The sequence below is a fragment of the Cydia pomonella genome, chromosome 19 (genome assembly GCF_033807575.1).
Source record: "Cydia pomonella isolate Wapato2018A chromosome 19, ilCydPomo1, whole genome shotgun sequence".
Classification (NCBI taxonomy): Eukaryota; Metazoa; Arthropoda; class Insecta; order Lepidoptera; family Tortricidae; genus Cydia; species Cydia pomonella.
Genome location: NC_084721.1, coordinates 2,066,833 through 2,085,083, shown reverse-complemented (window position 1 = coordinate 2,085,083; position 18,251 = coordinate 2,066,833). Strand labels below are relative to the sequence as shown.

Here is an 18,251-nt window from a genome sequence, read left to right as displayed (position 1 = left end):
TAAATAGCAGCAACTGTCCGATAAGCGGCGACAAGGCGAGTACAGAAAATATATTCTCGCGCTAAAAAGTATTCTATTGACACACGCATATGATACAACTAATTCAATCGATCGATTAAATACATATGGCGTTATTCATAAACGCCTACTAAATTTAACAAGCCGATGATAATCGCTTGTCCCTTTCTGTCATCAATAAGTCGGAAAGGGACAAATGATTATTAGCGGCTTGTTAACTTTATTATATGTTTATGAATAAGGGGGATACAATGTAACACACTCGCATGTGTGTTCTCCAACCGTCCAAATGAGTCTTAAAGATAATTTCGGCCTCAAAGGAAACCACCGCTTGTCGGGCGCCAATTAACAATAGATATACTTATATTTCCTAATAATAAGGCTGATAACAAAGATACATTGATTAAGATGCGTAGGTAAACCAGATGGCGCTGTACAACTCCATACATTATGCGGAAACTGTGATTGTCAAAAGTTGACGTTTGACAATTCAGTGACCGCTAAACATGGCGCAGTACAGCGCCATCTGGTTTGGATGTTAAGGAGCACGTTATTTTCTTAGACTTTACCTGTCTATTACAATCAATTCTCTTTGCTGTAATACGTAAAGGTTTGAGTGAGTAATAATTATGTTGTATTATTATAACATGGTATTTTATGAAATGCCATGTGTCATGAATTCAATTCATTACTAGTCTTGCTTTGTTTGTGTTTTCGTCGATACGTCAATAAATATTTTAATTATGAATTTGTCTTTTATTTACTACTTTTTTTAGGACATATTGAATGAAAAAAAAGTGAAATTTTATATTTATATTTATTACATCTTAGCAAATATAATTTATATACAGTCTTGTGGGTTTTAGATTTAGATCCTCGCAGATCATATCAATGCTAAAACTAGGGCTCTAGAATGGGAACTATGACATCACAATGTATCCGATTCGATCAATTTGTAAATCTTATTACTAGGGCATAAGGTCTGCTTTAGGCCATTTGAGCATGTCTTTCGGTCTGGATTCCCGCGATAATGATGTCCGTCCAGATCTGGCGAATGCGTCACCGCGTACTGCACACGAGTAGTCTTTACGCGCGTACATAATGTGCGCGCGCAGTTAAGTGAGCCATACGTGAACAGATTCGCGGCGCGTTCGCCAGATGTGGACGCACTTTAAGACTAAAGGGGACGACCGGACGAAATCGCCTTTTCATACAAATGTAGTCCGCATTTTCCTCTCTGGATATTGAAATAATAGACAATATTTTAACACAATTTGATGTAACATAATCACAGCTAACGAAGCGGCATGCTTCGTTTGAATTATTTCGATTTTTTAAATATTAACAGGGAGAATCAACTTTTTAGCGTCACTCGTTGCCATGGTTACGATTAGTTGTCCAGGGGACAAACGTTCATTGAAATACTGATTTTATGGTACTAAATGTATCAAACTTGCGTTTTTGTGGTCGTTATAACCAATGTCCATAATGGGCCCCCTACTAAGCATGTTAATAGAACGGCATACAACGTCTCTTCAAACAAACTGTGCCACTGTTGTCCCTTGGACAACGGGACAGGATAACAAAACAAAAAAGTTGATTAACCCAACAGTATGAAATAGGGAATATTACGCGAAACTGCATTGGGGGCCCTACCACAATCCATCACAATCTGAGGGTCTACCGCGAAACAAGAAAATCGAAATTTCGTTATCTAACCTCTCTATCACTCTTGTATATTTAAGCGATAAAGAGGTAGATCACTAATTTTCGATTTTCACGTTTCCCGGTAGGCCATTTGTAAGCAAATCGCCTTGACGCATCCATCAATATTTTATTATCTGTGAAAACTTGTCAAAAAACAGTTTAAGGCACGGTATGTATAAGTTACCCTATGGTTTACGATAGGTGAGAGTGCTGCTGTGGCGTCAGAACATTGCAGTAATACTTCCTTTTTGTTATTCGCTCTTAATATTTATAATAATATAATATAAAAATCAAAAAAAGTCAAACAAGCTAAGCTATAGTTAAAAAACTGTGAAAATATTTTCTATGTCAATATCCAGAAGGGAAAATGAGGACTACGTTTGTATGGAGAAGTCGTCGAGTATCCTATTAATGGTTGTCCATGTACTGCAGCTCGGAGAGCAGCAGCACGGTGTTGGGCAGCGGCCGCGGCTGCGGGGACAGGATGGTGAGCATCTGCCGGTCCATGTCCACTGCGGTCCTGGAAATGAAAGCTGGGTTTATAAGCAAACTAGCGACCCGCCAGCACGGCAAGGCTTGGAACCGGTTTTAAAAATACCGGTAAATACCGGTTTATCTCGGTTTTACTCTGATTTTTTTTTAATCTAATAGGCAGCAAACCCCGGTTCGTACCAATGAGTTTTTCGGAACTTATGTACGAAATATCATTTGGTATTCACCAGTCGCTTTTCGGTGAAGGAAAACATCGTGAGGAAACCGGACTAATCCCAATAAGGCCTAGTTCACCCTCTGGGTTGAAAGGTCAGATGGCAGTCGCTTTGGTAAAAACTAGTGCCTACACCAATTCTCGGGATTAGTTGCCAAGCGGATCCCAGACTCCCATGAGCCGTGGCAAAATGCCGGGACAACACGAGGAAGAAAGAAAGGCAGCAAACGTGCAGACGAGCCGCCTGATGGGAAGCAGTCATCGCCGCCCATGGACATAAGCAACATCGGAGGAGCCACTTTTGCGTTGCCAACCTTTGAGAACCCTAAATACCTGCTTCTTCAAGAACCCCAAGTCATATCGCAAGGGTACCTTAGAAGGTGGCTCATTCCACAACTTGCACGTTCTGGGCAAAAACGAGCGAGATGCCCGCTTGTTCTTGGTTTGCCACGTGACGAGAAAGTGAGGATGAACTTTAGTTTCTTTAGCGGGAGGAGCGGTGATGAAAACGTTTTTCTGAACATTCCCCATTGTACAGACGATAGAGAGACTATCATAAATAATAATAAATATTATAGGACATTCATACACAAATTGACTAAGTCCCACAGTAAGCTCAATAGGGCTTGTGTTGAGGGTACTTAGACAACGATATATATAATATATAAATATTTATAAATACTTAAATACATAGAAAACACCCATGACTCAGGAACAAATATCCATGCTCATCACACGAATAAATGGCCTTACCAGGATTTGAACCCGGGACCATCAGCTTCGTAGGCAGGGTCACTACCCACTAGGCCAAACCGGTCGTCAAAATAATATCATAAGAACGCGAACATTTTAAGTACTTTATTGTTACCTAAATAAACCGGTTTATTCGACAAGTGACGAGACGGCAGGCCGGTCTGGTAGTGTGCCGCGTAAAAAAGACACCGACCAAGCGAGCGGAAAGCGTCCGTTTCAGCATATATATACATAACTGCTTTGTATGTCCGGCTGTTCTCCTCTATTGGGCCGCATTTCTGAACCGATATAGATATTTTTATAGATTGTTTTTAAATTTTTCAAAATGTCTGACCCTTTTTTTCAGTTTTAAGTTATGCAAAGACCAGCTTGCGAGGTCTTCAGCTTAAAGAGCTACTTGTGATAAATAAATAAATAATATTATTATTGGACATTATTACACAAATTAAGTAAGCTCCACAGTAAGCCCACAAAGGCTTGCGATATGGGTACTCAACCAACGATACATAAATACATAGAAAACACCCAAGACTCAGGAACAAATATCCATACTTATAACTGTAAGAAATGTCCTTACCCGGGATTTGAACCCAGAACCATCGGCTTCATAGGCAGGATCATTACCCACTAGGCCAGAAGGGTCATCAACACGGGTGATGGAGTGCTCGGTACTCACACGCACACGATCCCGGCCAGGTTGGAGCAGGGCGCGTCGTCGTCTACACCGGTGATGGAGTGCTCGGTACTCACACGCACACGATCCCGGCCAGGTTGGAGCAGGGCGCGTCGTCGTCTACACCGGTGATGGAGTGCTCGGTACTCACACGCACACGATCCCGGCCAGGTTGGAGCAGGGCGCGTCGTCGTCTACACCGGTGATGGAGTGCTCGGTACTCACACGCACACGATCCCGGCCAGGTTGGAGCAGGGCGCGTCGTCGTCTACACCGGTGATGGAGTGCTCGGTACTCACACGCACACGATCCCGGCCAGGTTGGAGCAGGGCGCGTCGTCGTCTACACCGGTGATGGAGTGCTCGGTACTCACACGCACACGATCCCGGCCAGGTTGGAGCAGGGCGCGTCGTCGTCTACACCGGTGATGGAGTGCTCGGTACTCACACGCACACGATCCCGGCCAGGTTGGAGCAGGGCGCGTCGTCGTCTACACCGGTGATGGAGTGCTCGGTACTCACACGCACACGATCCCGGCCAGGTTGGAGCAGGGCGCGTCGTCGTCTACACCGGTGATGGAGTGCTCGGTACTCACACGCACACGATCCCGGCCAGGTTGGAGCAGGGCGCGTCGTCGTCTACACCGGTGATGGAGTGCTCGGTACTCACACGCACACGATCCCGGCCAGGTTGGAGCAGGGCGCGTCGTCGTCTACACCGGTGATGGAGTGCTCGGTACTCGCACGCACACGATCCCGGCCAGGTTGGAGCAGGGCGCGTCGTCGTCTACACCGGTGATGGAGTGCTCGGTACTCACACGCACACGATCCCGGCCAGGTTGGAGCAGGGCGCGTCGTCGTCTACACCGGTGATGGAGTGCTCGGTACTCACACGCACACGATCCCGGCCAGGTTGGAGCAGGGCGCGTCGTCGTCTACACCGGTGATGGAGTGCTCGGTACTCACACGCACACGATCCCGGCCAGGTTGGAGCAGGGCGCGTCGTCGTCTACACCGGTGATGGAGTGCTCGGTACTCACACGCACACGATCCCGGCCAGGTTGGAGCAGGGCGCGTCGTCGTCTACACCGGTGATGGAGTGCTCGGTACTCACACGCACACGATCCCGGCCAGGTTGGAGCAGGGCGCGTCGTCGTCTACACCGGTGATGGAGTGCTCGGTACTCACACGCACACGATCCCGGCCAGGTTGGAGCAGGGCGCGTCGTCGTCTACACCGGTGATGGAGTGCTCGGTACTCACACGCACACGATCCCGGCCAGGTTGGAGCAGGGCGCGTCGTCGTCTACACCGGTGATGGAGTGCTCGGTACTCGCACGCACACGATCCCGGCCAGGTTGGAGCAGGGCGCGTCGTCGTCTACACCGGTGATGGAGTGCTCGGTACTCGCACGCACACGATCCCGGCCAGGTTGGAGCAGGGCGCGTCGTCGTCTACACCGGTGATGGAGTGCTCGGTACTCACACGCACACGATCCCGGCCAGGTTGGAGCAGGGCGCGTCGTCGTCTACACCGGTGATGGAGTGCTCGGTACTCACACGCACACGATCCCGGCCAGGTTGGAGCAGGGCGCGTCGTCGTCTACACCGGTGATGGAGTGCTCGGTACTCACACGCACACGATCCCGGCCAGGTTGGAGCAGGGCGCGTCGTCGTCTACACCGGTGATGGAGTGCTCGGTACTCACACGCACACGATCCCGGCCAGGTTGGAGCAGGGCGCGTCGTCGTCTACACCGGTGATGGAGTGCTCGGTACTCACACGCACACGATCCCGGCCAGGTTGGAGCAGGGCGCGTCGTCGTCTACACCGGTGATGGAGTGCTCGGTACTCACACGCACACGATCCCGGCCAGGTTGGAGCAGGGCGCGTCGTCGTCTACACCGGTGATGGAGTGCTCGGTACTCACACGCACACGATCCCGGCCAGGTTGGAGCAGGGCGCGTCGTCGTCTACACCGGTGATGGAGTGCTCGGTACTCACACGCACACGATCCCGGCCAGGTTGGAGCAGGGCGCGTCGTCGTCTACACCGGTGATGGAGTGCTCGGTACTCACACGCACACGATCCCGGCCAGGTTGGAGCAGGGCGCGTCGTCGTCTACACCGGTGATGGAGTGCTCGGTACTCACACGCACACGATCCCGGCCAGGTTGGAGCAGGGCGCGTCGTCGTCTACACCGGTGATGGAGTGCTCGGTACTCACACGCACACGATCCCGGCCAGGTTGGAGCAGGGCGCGTCGTCGTCTACACCGGTGATGGAGTGCTCGGTACTCACACGCACACGATCCCGGCCAGGTTGGAGCAGGGCGCGTCGTCGTCTACACCGGTGATGGAGTGCTCGGTACTCACACGCACACGATCCCGGCCAGGTTGGAGCAGGGCGCGTCGTCGTCTACACCGGTGATGGAGTGCTCGGTACTCGCACGCACACGATCCCGGCCAGGTTGGAGCAGGGCGCGTCGTCGTCTACACCGGTGATGGAGTGCTCGGTACTCGCACGCACACGATCCCGGCCAGGTTGGAGCAGGGCGCGTCGTCGTCTACACCGGTGATGGAGTGCTCGGTACTCACACGCACACGATCCCGGCCAGGTTGGAGCAGGGCGCGTCGTCGTCTACACCGGTGATGGAGTGCTCGGTACTCACACGCACACGATCCCGGCCAGGTTGGAGCAGGGCGCGTCGTCGTCTACACCGGTGATGGAGTGCTCGGTACTCACACGCACACGATCCCGGCCAGGTTGGAGCAGGGCGCGTCGTCGTCTACACCGGTGATGGAGTGCTCGGTACTCACACGCACACGATCCCGGCCAGGTTGGAGCAGGGCGCGTCGTCGTCTACACCGGTGATGGAGTGCTCGGTACTCACACGCACACGATCCCGGCCAGGTTGGAGCAGGGCGCGTCGTCGTCTACACCGGTGATGGAGTGCTCGGTACTCACACGCACACGATCCCGGCCAGGTTGGAGCAGGGCGCGTCGTCGTCTACACCGGTGATGGAGTGCTCGGTACTCACACGCACACGATCCCGGCCAGGTTGGAGCAGGGCGCGTCGTCGTCTACACCGGTGATGGAGTGCTCGGTACTCACACGCACACGATCCCGGCCAGGTTGGAGCAGGGCGCGTCGTCGTCTACACCGGTGATGGAGTGCTCGGTACTCACACGCACACGATCCCGGCCAGGTTGGAGCAGGGCGCGTCGTCGTCGGGCCCGGCCGCGAACGTGACGGCCAGCAGGCGGTGCGCCAGCGCCGGCGTCACCGTCACCGCCACCAGCTTAGTCAGCGCGTCTTCGGCGCGCATGCCCAGCGGCATGCACGAGTCCGGTAACGATGGCGCGCCCACCTGCAATCAAACTGTTTGTTTATAGACCGAAGCGTAAGCGAAGATCCCCGCAAGGCTCGAACCGGTCCTTTCGGCCGCCATCGCAACCGTGTTTCACAACCAGTTGTCTATGAGGGTTTTTTAGTATTTCATGGCAACCAGTTGTGATATAAGAAGATTTATTCCTGTTACACAACCAGTTGTCAATGAAGAAAAAAATCGCCGCCATCGCAACTGTGTTTCACAACCAGTTGTGACAGAAAAATATTTATTCCTGTTACGCAACCAGTACTGTAACGGGTTTTGTATCACGTGTCGTCCATAGCTGTCACGATGCGTACTGACATATCGCAGTATTTACTGTACGTTTATAATATAGTACTTATATTAAGGGATCACAATACCTATTTATTACGGAAATCTAGATTTCTCGATTCCAGATCTCAGTTTGTGATAAATATTGTATTCCCTCAATATACTACACTAGTTAGACGATCAAAAGATATCACGATATTTGATAATTATCAGTAAATCACAGTGTTCATACCTATTGTACATTAAGGTACTGTAACACTGCTCTTAAATAGTATGCTTTTTGTAAGCCTGAGGCACAAAAGCGGTTGGTGCTCTGTGATTTAAGCAGAAATTACAAAGCTTAAAAATATCAACTATGGTTGTGAACAAAGAAAATTAAGTCTTTTGTAGCAACTAGGCTTTTTGAGATTTTCCTTTTTCGCAACTGGTTGTGTGACAGGAATAATTAATCTTATATCACAACTGGTTGCCATGAAAGACTAAAAAACCCTCATAGACAACTGGTTGTGAAACACGGTTGCGATGACGGCCGAAAGGGAACCGGTTAATAAAATACCAGTAAAAACCGGTTTATTTCTGTTTTCCTCCGAACTTTTCTAATAACGCAAACGTTTTAAGAAATTTATTGTAACCTAAAAAACAATTTATTCGACGAGCAAAGAAATGGCCGGCCGGCCTGGTTGTGTGTCACGTAAACATAGACAACGACATAGGAAGAAACCGGTTTTTATTGCTCTATACCGGTTAATTTGATAGGAACTGTTCTCTTAAAAACCGGTTTTAAAATAACGGTTTTTCGAGCACAACCGAAATTAAAAGATTTTGCGCCAAGTACATGATAAGGTTTGGAAATTTAACCGGTTTCCGAGAGTTGGATCCCGGTTTTGACTCGGGCAATCTGCTTTCGTATGTCCGGAAATTCTCCTCTAAAGATCGCAATTTTCAACCGGATGTCATGAATTTTTTTTGTCGGATCTCATCATATCGTCTTCATCATGCATGCATCAGCCCTTTATCGTCCACTGCTGAGCATAGGCCTCTCTTCCAGTACGCCACTTGTCCCGGTCCTGAGCCAATCTCATCCAGAAGTGACCCGCAATCGTCCGAATGTCGTCCAACCAACGACCCAACGGGCCAAGGGCTTCTTTCATCCGAAAGTGGCCACCACTCCGTTGACATTTTAGTCCACCTAGTTAGTTGTCGGATCTGCCATCTAGTAACCTAAATCGATAACTTAAAATGGGCATGTGGTGCCCTGTACAGTTCATGTAACCTCCATATAAAGCCGAATGGAGATAAGATAACGAGATAGGCCTTTGCCCAACAGTGGGACTGATATAGGCAAATAAAAATTACCTTGTATATCTTGAGATCCTGGAACTTGACATCGAAAGAGTGAGGGTAGTAGGGTGTGCGCTTGCCGTAGAAGTACTCGCGTATTCGGCAATCACGGACCTCGGCGCGTGCTTGGCTCGAGCGCTCTACCACCTGCACAATAGTAAGCAGTAATAAATACTTTGTACAGTCAATGTATTAAATATCGATACGGACAAAGTGCGAAAAATATGTATACACGACCTTATTGCCTATATATTAACACATTCACTGCGAGACAAAAAACGGCGCACTACCCCAGAAACCGGTGGTCTATAGCTGCGTACATAACAACCCGCCCAGCGGGTTGTCCGGCATCTGAACAAAATTCACGAGCGCCCACCAGGTGGGTTCCCGGCAGTGAATGTGTTAAGGTAGTGTGTGCATATTTTTGTCACTTTGTCCATATGGATATTTAATACCTTTATATTACACAAAAGTAGATAGGTACAGTCAGCAATACCAAAGAGAATTTGAAAGCGGATTGTCCAAGTAAACTTTGTAGCCCCTGTAAATTGACTGCCATTTTCGACACAAGATTAACGCATTCACTGCCACCGACGCATATATGCGTTCACCGTCATAAAAGTTTGTTCCTGGGCCACGCTCCCTGGCAGGGAATGCGTTAAAACTTTTAGAACGCCATTTAAATTTGATCCTTATTTTTCCACTGATATGTGTTAAATTTGTTAAATATCAAAAAGTGGCGCCATCTACACAAGGATAGGCCCAAGTTATGGCGCCATCTTTTATGCTCAGTAAAATAGCGCCACTTTTTGATTTTTAACAAATTTAACACATATCAGTAAAATAATAAGTATCAAAGTAAAATGACGTTCTAAATGTTTTAATTAAAGTTTACTCTGTCAATCCGCCTCTATTCCAATTTCTAATTAAAATATAGTAAGTAAAAACAAGCACATCACAGTTCACTATTACTAAATCTTGTTTCATTGCCGTAAGGTCTAAACCATTTTCCAGGGCGCACCAATCTACAAGGTTTTCCCAAAAAATCCAAATATATTCCAATTAATCCAGCTTTGATGATTCATTTGAAGACAAGTAACATTTCCTGAAAGTGTAATCTAATTTGAACCTTAAAGTTGAAATTCTAATGGCGGGTACTGGTATGTGGTCGATAAATCGTACAGTCAGCGTCAAATACTTTGTAGCAACCAAAGTAGCCAAATAGTTCGGTACGCCATATATTTAGTATGGTGTACCGAACTATTTGGCCACTTTGACTGCTACGAAGTATTTGACGCTGACTGTACTATGCCTGGAAAAGGGTTAAGCCGGCCCACAGCTTGTTAGACAACTGACTGTCTCTTTTCTAATAGAATTGATAAAGCTTATATTTTCAAATGATATAAAATTTTACATTACTTAAAGTTTTTCACATAATGTGTAACTTCTCTAATATTAAAATTTAAATACTCGTAGTATCTTAAATTCATGTGTATATTTACAATTTAAGTTTACCAGAAAGTATTTTTGTATACACTTTTTATTGTATATAACCGTTTGTTTCTCAAAAAAAAAATTTTTAATAGCCTGTTTGAGTGTCCCACTGCTGGGCAAAGGCCTCTCCCCTTGATTTCCACGATTCCCGATTTGGTGTTTCCTCCGGCCAGTTGTTCAGGCTGTCCAGGTCCCGCCATCTCCGCCTGGGCCTGCCCGTCCACGTCCCTCTACCGGCATCCACTCGGTGGCTATGCTAGCCCACCTCTCTGGGTGCATGCGGTAGACGTGACCGGCCCAGTCCCATTTTAGCCTAGCGGCTTTCTCGCCTACGTCAGCAATGCGGGTTTTTGAACGCAGCGTGGTGTTCTCAATAAATAAAATAAAATGAAAATGATGATAGAATAAAATACTCACCCCACCGCTCTTTGGCAAGTAAACAACTTTGACGAACTTTGGCATGTCTCTTTTTAGCTCGTTGTATAATCTCTCATTGTCCAATACTAATATAACATCCACCTGCGGAAAAACTTTCAGTTAAATGCCATCTACAGTATGAGGTTCTTCAAAAAAGGAGTGTACAGATTTTTAAAGTGTCGGCAACGCGCATGTAACACCTCTGGAGTTGCAGGCGTCTATAGGCTACGGTGACTGCTTACCATCAGGCGGGCCGTATGTTTGATTGCCACCGTCATGGTATATAAAAAAAAATCTTATATGAAAATAAACAAGTATAAGTAAGTTTTTGGAAATATTTCATTTTCAGTACAAACTTTTATCGCTGACTGTACTTTTCTTTCCACAGCAACTAATACACATTCAGACAATTTTAACAACCCCAAACACAATTAGGTTGCTTTGTTTTATGAGTGGCCATGGCCACCTCCTGTCTCCATCATCAGATCAGCTCTATGTCATAATAATATTGCATTGTCATCCGATTTACATATTTATGCAAAATTTCAGCTCAATCGGAAATCGGGAAGTGGGTCAAATTTAGCTTCCAAGATTTGACCCACAATTAACCAACGTATATAGAATAGAGTAATTTTATTCGTAAACACAAACAAGACACATTATATTACATAATATAACAAAAACAAAGAAAGTATAAAGTGCCACGAAATGGCCTCATCTCAGCATGTTGCTGGTGGCTTCCAGCGCTGATCTTCCGATGAGACCATCAAGTGAGAAAAATCACGAAAGGTAACAGACAAGAAGGAAAAAGACATAAAATAATATAGAGTGAACAAATTGAAAAATAGATAAAAGATAACTACTTCATTAAGTAAAGATTATTTATATATCAAGCATCGTAAACATAACACTGTATCGGTCCGGTCCAACCATACCTTGGCTGAACATTACAGCTGCATACGCAACAAGCGCCAACGGTAGCTACACGAACTAAAAGGCAATGACAGACCAGACCAATATCGAGCGTCCATTAAATCAATTTACAAGATTTTTAACACGCTTTTATTAGGTCGACCTGTGTGTAACTAATTATGTAATGGAATCTAAGGTAACTAATTTAACCATCTTCCAAGGATCGTAGCGTCATGAAAATTGGCAGCTGTATGTAGTTCTGATGACAATACAATAATATGGTAATGTCGAATTGATCTGATGATGGAGCCGAAAGATATGAACTGGAACTTCATGATGGATCATCGTATCATAGCTGTGTTTGGATTTGTTAGAAAAATCTTTGTATCATAAGCGTGATTTCTAGTGTTTTATAAAAAAAGTAGCTCAGTTGATGGGATGACAATACAAATAGGCGGCCTTATCGCTAAACATAAAGTTATATGTATTTGTAAGGGTCTCAAATTGTTTAACCTTAGGAATGGCTAAGCAACCAGATCGTAGCCTCACTTTTGCCGATTAATTTACTGGAAAACATCAATAAATTCTTAAGGGCCCATGGGTTCAGGTTCTCTTACTGAGAGTAAGCGTGAGCGAGGTCTGTGCCTGTCCGGAATCGCCGATATGATGTTTTTGAAGTGAAACTTCTTTAGCGGCGCTGTACACTTTTTGTGATGGAGAAATTTTTTTTAAACTAGCGACAGATCACGTGACCGACAGATTCGTCAGTCAGATATTACGGACACGTGACCTGATCGAAAAACTGTTACAATGTCATTGAAGCCAATAGACTGCCGGCGCGACTTGAATATTAACGTTGTGCATTTCTTATGTTAAATAATTGTAATATTTCTGAAGTATTGACAAATTGTCATGTTTGTGTACGATAGCGCAATAAATGAATATTGTATTTTACAACATAAATGATAGTACTTTTATACTGATAATTAAAGCAATTCGTGCAAAATGATTCCCTAACCATTCTAAAATATCAAAAATGCACAATGTTAATATTCAAGTTTTCACTTCCGCCGGCACTCCCGGAGTGCAAGCCGTTGTTTTTTTATTTTTGTAAGTTAAAAAAGAGTAATCGATAAGTTCGTTTCAAAATAAAATTGCGCCTTTTTAGAAGCGATGTTCATATTTTTAGCTGCGTGCGTTTTAGACCTACGTTCTTGATTTTTTTTCTATCGAGCTGAGCGAAAGTCAAAACATCAGGATTCAAATCGCTGAAGTCACTTGAGAGAATACTCAAGATTCCTAATTAATTTTTTGGCAACTGTATTATGATCTAATGAGCGATTTTTCGACTCCTGAACCTTGTATTAAAATGAGGCACCTTATTTTAAAAGGAGTCATACCTCGAACGCCTGGGCGGCGTGCGTGAGCATCTTGTACCCGGCGCCCTTGATCCAACCACAGGTATTGATGATGACGCCTGACGTTGACGCTGGATAGACAATTAAGCAATAAGAATCAATCGCATACAAGTGAAAAAAAAATGTGTCCCCCCCCCCTCTAACTTTTGAACCATAGGTCCAAAAAATATGAAAAAAAAATCGTGGAAGTAGAGCTTAAGAAATACATTAAATGAAAACTATAGCGGACATCATCAGTTTAGCTGTTTTTGCATAATCGCAAAAAGTTTCCCCTTCATAGTAAAAAGACTTACTTTAATTAGGTACTGATTATGCAAATTTGCCTATTTGTTGAAAGGTACCGTTTCATCCCTTAGTTAACAATTTACTATACTTTTAGCTCCATACAGTTTAGCTTATTGTGACGGAAGAGTAACTAAGGAACCCTACACTGAGCGTGGCCCGACATGCTTTTGGCCGGTTTTTTTGTAAATAATGTCTATCGATCCTAATTTTCCTGAGGATCAAATGTATATATATAGGACTCATGGCATTTAAGCAACACAAAGGTCAGAAATGAGACTTAAAGTCTGACGCTCGCACTCGACGATTGAAACGCCTCTAACAAAATGATATTGTAATGTGACGTCACATTACATTAGCCTGTCCTAAATGTATGGAAGATCAAGAAAATTGCTATTTTGACCCTGAAATATTGCGTTTATGTATATAGTTGTCATACAATGCAATTTTCAATAAAATGTTAGGAATCGAATGGTACCATTTTCTTATTAATTTTTAAAAGTAAAAAAAAAAAAATTTTTTTGAAGCTGGGCTATGTTTTTTTTTTATAATCTCAATAAGTCTTTTTTTTTTATTCCACTTTTTTCTAATGAATGGCTTGTTTTCTATCCATTTAGCTAAATTCCGTTATAATATTCAACATGTGTCAAGTACCCAATTTAGCTTGCAAGATATGATTACAAACACACTAATGGGACAGGTGTCACAGGTGAAACTAAATAAAATCTTGTAAAAATTACCTTTCTTATTGTTTTCACACCTCTCAGCTATGACCTCGGCTAGCCTGGACACTATGGTATTGTAAAGCTCTAAGTTCTCCGAAGCTGATTTGTGTCCAAAATGGTATACTAGAGGCGCCTGTTGACTGAAACCTTCTTCTATTGATGCTGGTCTTTCTACTAGTAAGGCTCCTGGAAAAAAAGCATAATTTTAGGTCAAAAGGTGCCTCTGTCTTTATATGATTTTAATTATGTATTTAAGATTAATAGATTTATAAAAAAAAAATTGTGAGTGAAAAGGTTACTAGAGCTAGACCAAGTTGGCAACGATTTTGGGAGCCCAGATTGTGCAAGGGTTATTTTAAACATCAAACTTCTATAACATTATTATTTTGGCGACCGGTTTGGCCTAGTGGGTAGTGACCCTGCCTACGAAGCTGATGGTCCCGGGTTCAAATCCTGGTAAGGGCATTTATTCGTGTGATGAGCATGGATATTTGTTCCTGAGTCATGGGTGTTTTCTATGTATTTAAGTATTTATAAATATTTATATATTATATATATCGTTGTCTAAGTACCCTCAATACAAGCCTTATTGAGCTTACTGTGGGACTTAGTCAATTTGTGTAATAATGTCCTATAATATTTATTTATTTATTATTTATTATGACGTTTTAATAACACTTTCTCATGGGGTATCAAAATCGCTGCCAACTTAGCTTGGTCTAACTCTATTTTCTCTTATTATTATTTATTACTATTTTTTCTTATTTTAACAATAAAGCACATATTAAAAATAACCTTTAGGCTGCGCTTCCACCAGACATGTGTGAGGATGCGTGGCGAGAGATGTGTGTGTTAAGTACCAATAGTCCTAAAAGAAAATTACCAACCAGAGCCGCACTGAACGAGGATAGGTAAATTAACTGATTCTATTGGTCTTTGTCTTTATTTCTAGAGGAAATGCAGCCTTAATCCCTCAACTCCCAAGGGGTCTGAATTTGCTAGCAAAAAGGTAACTTCAAATTTAAGATTGTGTTTATTTGGCTGGCAAGAGAGGGGTTAAAAATTTGGAAACAAATAATGTAAGTAATGACTAATGATACACTAATTTTATTTCAATTCAATTCAATTATTTATTTATTTCGAATCCACAATAGATCCATAATTGTTAGTATTTACAACAAATCTTAAAATTAATTAAGGTTAGTGACATATAAAATAATAATAACATATCTACAAGTACAAAAAAATAAATATAAAAAATAAATATAACTAGGCAATCTAGATGCACCACTTCTCAGCATCTGTGGCTTCCACATGCAGTCCATTCCAGTGCATGAGCAGTGGTGCATCTATCTTACCTGCCAACGTAAGTCAGGTATAATAATTTTTTTGCTAAAGTCTCTTTGAATTTGCATATGCGGAGCCAATTAATTCTTGGCTATAAAATTGTTGCTCAATAATAATTTAATACCTTACTTTTTCTCCAAAACTTATAATTCATTTTTAGGGCTCCCTACCCAAATGGTAAAACGGGACCCTATTACTAAGACTCGCTGTCCGTCCGTCCGTCCGTCCGTCCGTCCGTCCGTCCGTCCGTCTGTCTGTCTGTCTGTCTGTCTGTTTGTCCGTCTGTCACCAGGCTGCATCTCATGAACCATGATAGCAATAACAACAAATACTAAAAAGTACGGAACCCTCGGTGGGTGAGTCCCGACTCGCACTTGTCTGGTTTATAATATTTACACCTTAATAACTTACCAATAGTCCCTGGCACACTAATCTGCCCCTGACCCACGTCTAGGTCCACATATATCGGCCTCCGGCCCATCCTCACAGCGTAGTTGAGGAGTATCCTGGTCAGTGTTGATTTGCCGACATCTCCAGGCCCCACAACCATGGTGACTGGGCCTCTGGTGTTCTCCTGCTCGGCTGCTACTCGCTGCTGCTCTAATGCAGCATGGACGTTTAGGTAGACAACCTGAGGTATTTAAAAAAATACAAATACATGTCAATTTTATCAACAACATCTATATTGAATATTTGTATATCCCTTTGTGTGCTTGGAGGGAATGGCTACGTCTGCTGGCCTCCATTTTGCACATTTTGCCACATCTGCCGGGCCAACATACCATAGCCCAATAAAACATGGAATATTGAAGTTTCTATAAGCCTAAAAGTATGTTGATGGTACTGGATATTGATTAACTGTAGTCTATCTTTGTCTAATAAATGGAACAGTACTGTAAAAAAATTACTTTAGTGGAGTGTTGTTTGTGGAATAGAACCAACCCAACCGAAATCTTTGTCTAATGAAATGATCTAGCATTGTTATTATGAAGTACCTAAACATTGTCCCAGAACGGGACACCGGCAGAAAAGCTGATATTCCTTCTTGGCAGCAGCAGGAGTACGGCATATGTGCAGACATGTGCAAAATGGCATCTGACACACGAAACATAAATGTAGGTATATTAAAAATGTATATTTGTGTAAGTTTAGTATCATAGTAGTCTCGACTTGTAAATAAATAAACATCTCATCAACTTTAGTTTATATAAACAGTTTGTAGGTTTAAACAGAATTCACCTAATATTATTTTTATGCCAGCCTGATGGTAAGCAGTCACCGTAACCTGAGCCTGCAGCTCCAGTGGTGTTACATGCACATTGCCGACCCTTTAAAAACCTGTATAATTCTTTTTTGAAGAACCCCATACTGTAGTCCCTCGAGAAAACCTCAGCAGACCTAAAATATATTCCAGATGGGCCTCGATAATCTGGACTACAAAAAACAACCCCTGTTCAGACTCACAAAGTATTCAGATTACAGTATGATAGCAACAAAACTATATTAAAAAAAAAATTATAGAGATTTTGAAATTTTTTACTGTATTTTTTACTTTTCCAACACCATACATTTGAAAAAGCAAAATTGCAGACACTGTTTCAAGCTGTCTTATATGGCACACTTTTCAGCAATGGTCAAAGCTTTTACTTTTAGGTATAAGTATTTAAAAACATGTGGCAAATTGGCAATGAAATACAACACAGAGTAACTTTGCATCCTTGCGAAAAATAATTATAATCTACAAACAAAACTAAGGTCAGGTGTTACGGCAGGAAAGGAAGACTGTTAGGATTACAGTGATGTTCCGATTAGCCTGTGTATAGATTATTGAGGCTCTACTATACATGTAGGTATCATGTCATACCTATCTCTTGAGTTACACAATATATGCATATGCAACATCTTGGTTGTGCAACCATAAGACATAACCAATGTTCCGTAATCCATCCCAATATATACCTAAATTAAAAGCATTCACAGGAAATTGCTTAAGAATTATTGTTTTAAACTTTTATTGTTTACAATAACAAAACATTTCTACTACCAGTAACTCATACTAAAATAACAAGAATTGTGTCAAAATTATATACCATGGGGGTCTCTTTAGCTACGTAGCTGACTTCAGTCCGGCCTCGCAGCTCCACCGTACAGCCGTGCCACGTGAATACCGCTACTTTAGCTCCCGTATGGAACTCATAGGGCTTCCCTTTGACTAGCTCGGTACCAAACAGCTCCGCGTAACCGCTTTTTATCTGCAATTTAACAAAAAAGAGGGCATTATTACGAACCGGAATTAAGTTATCTCATTGGTCTCTCAAACTGCTACTATGGATTTCGTATTATATTACCTCCAAAACAACTTTCTCGTTCTTGGATTCGACTTCAAAACGAAGCTCCGAATCAGGCTCCAGTTTGAATTCCTGTAGTTGAACTTCAGTCATTTTATTTTCAACTTAAATTCAGGTGAAATATGAAAAGTTGGATATTTAGCCTATGTAATAGATTTCAGGACTATTTTATATTCTAGACAGAAATCCACAAGTGAAAACAACACAAACGTGACAAACAAACTGAAACTGACAAAGTGACAAATGTCACATCACAAACAAAGTGAGGTTTTTTTTTCCTTATTCAAGGCTTTTAGAACGATGAACACTCAGCCATGGATGTCAGTTGAAATCGGTTGAATAATATGGTCATTAATTATTTTGACTTACCAACCATGAACTATACTTTAAAAAATATTTTTTTTTTTATTTTGCGACAGAAAACTTTATCATCTAACTTTTCAAGTAAC

General features: G+C 43.2%; 1 protein-coding gene across 1 annotated transcript; it reads right to left on the bottom strand.

Annotated features, from left to right (window-relative positions):
- Nucleotides 1-818: 818 nt before the first annotated feature.
- Nucleotides 819-18,084, bottom strand: LOC133528140 (protein CLP1 homolog). The gene is made up of 9 exons (XM_061865389.1): nucleotides 17,803-18,084; nucleotides 17,545-17,706; nucleotides 15,866-16,085; nucleotides 14,123-14,293; nucleotides 13,083-13,171; nucleotides 10,771-10,872; nucleotides 8,875-9,006; nucleotides 7,043-7,224; nucleotides 819-2,245 (listed from the first exon to the last, which is right to left on the bottom strand). Exons 1-9 carry the CDS (start codon nucleotides 17,893-17,895, stop codon nucleotides 2,134-2,136), a joined length of 1,263 nt encoding a protein of 420 aa, XP_061721373.1. The 5' UTR covers nucleotides 17,896-18,084; the 3' UTR covers nucleotides 819-2,133.
- Between the last annotated feature and the right edge of the window lie 167 nt (nucleotides 18,085-18,251).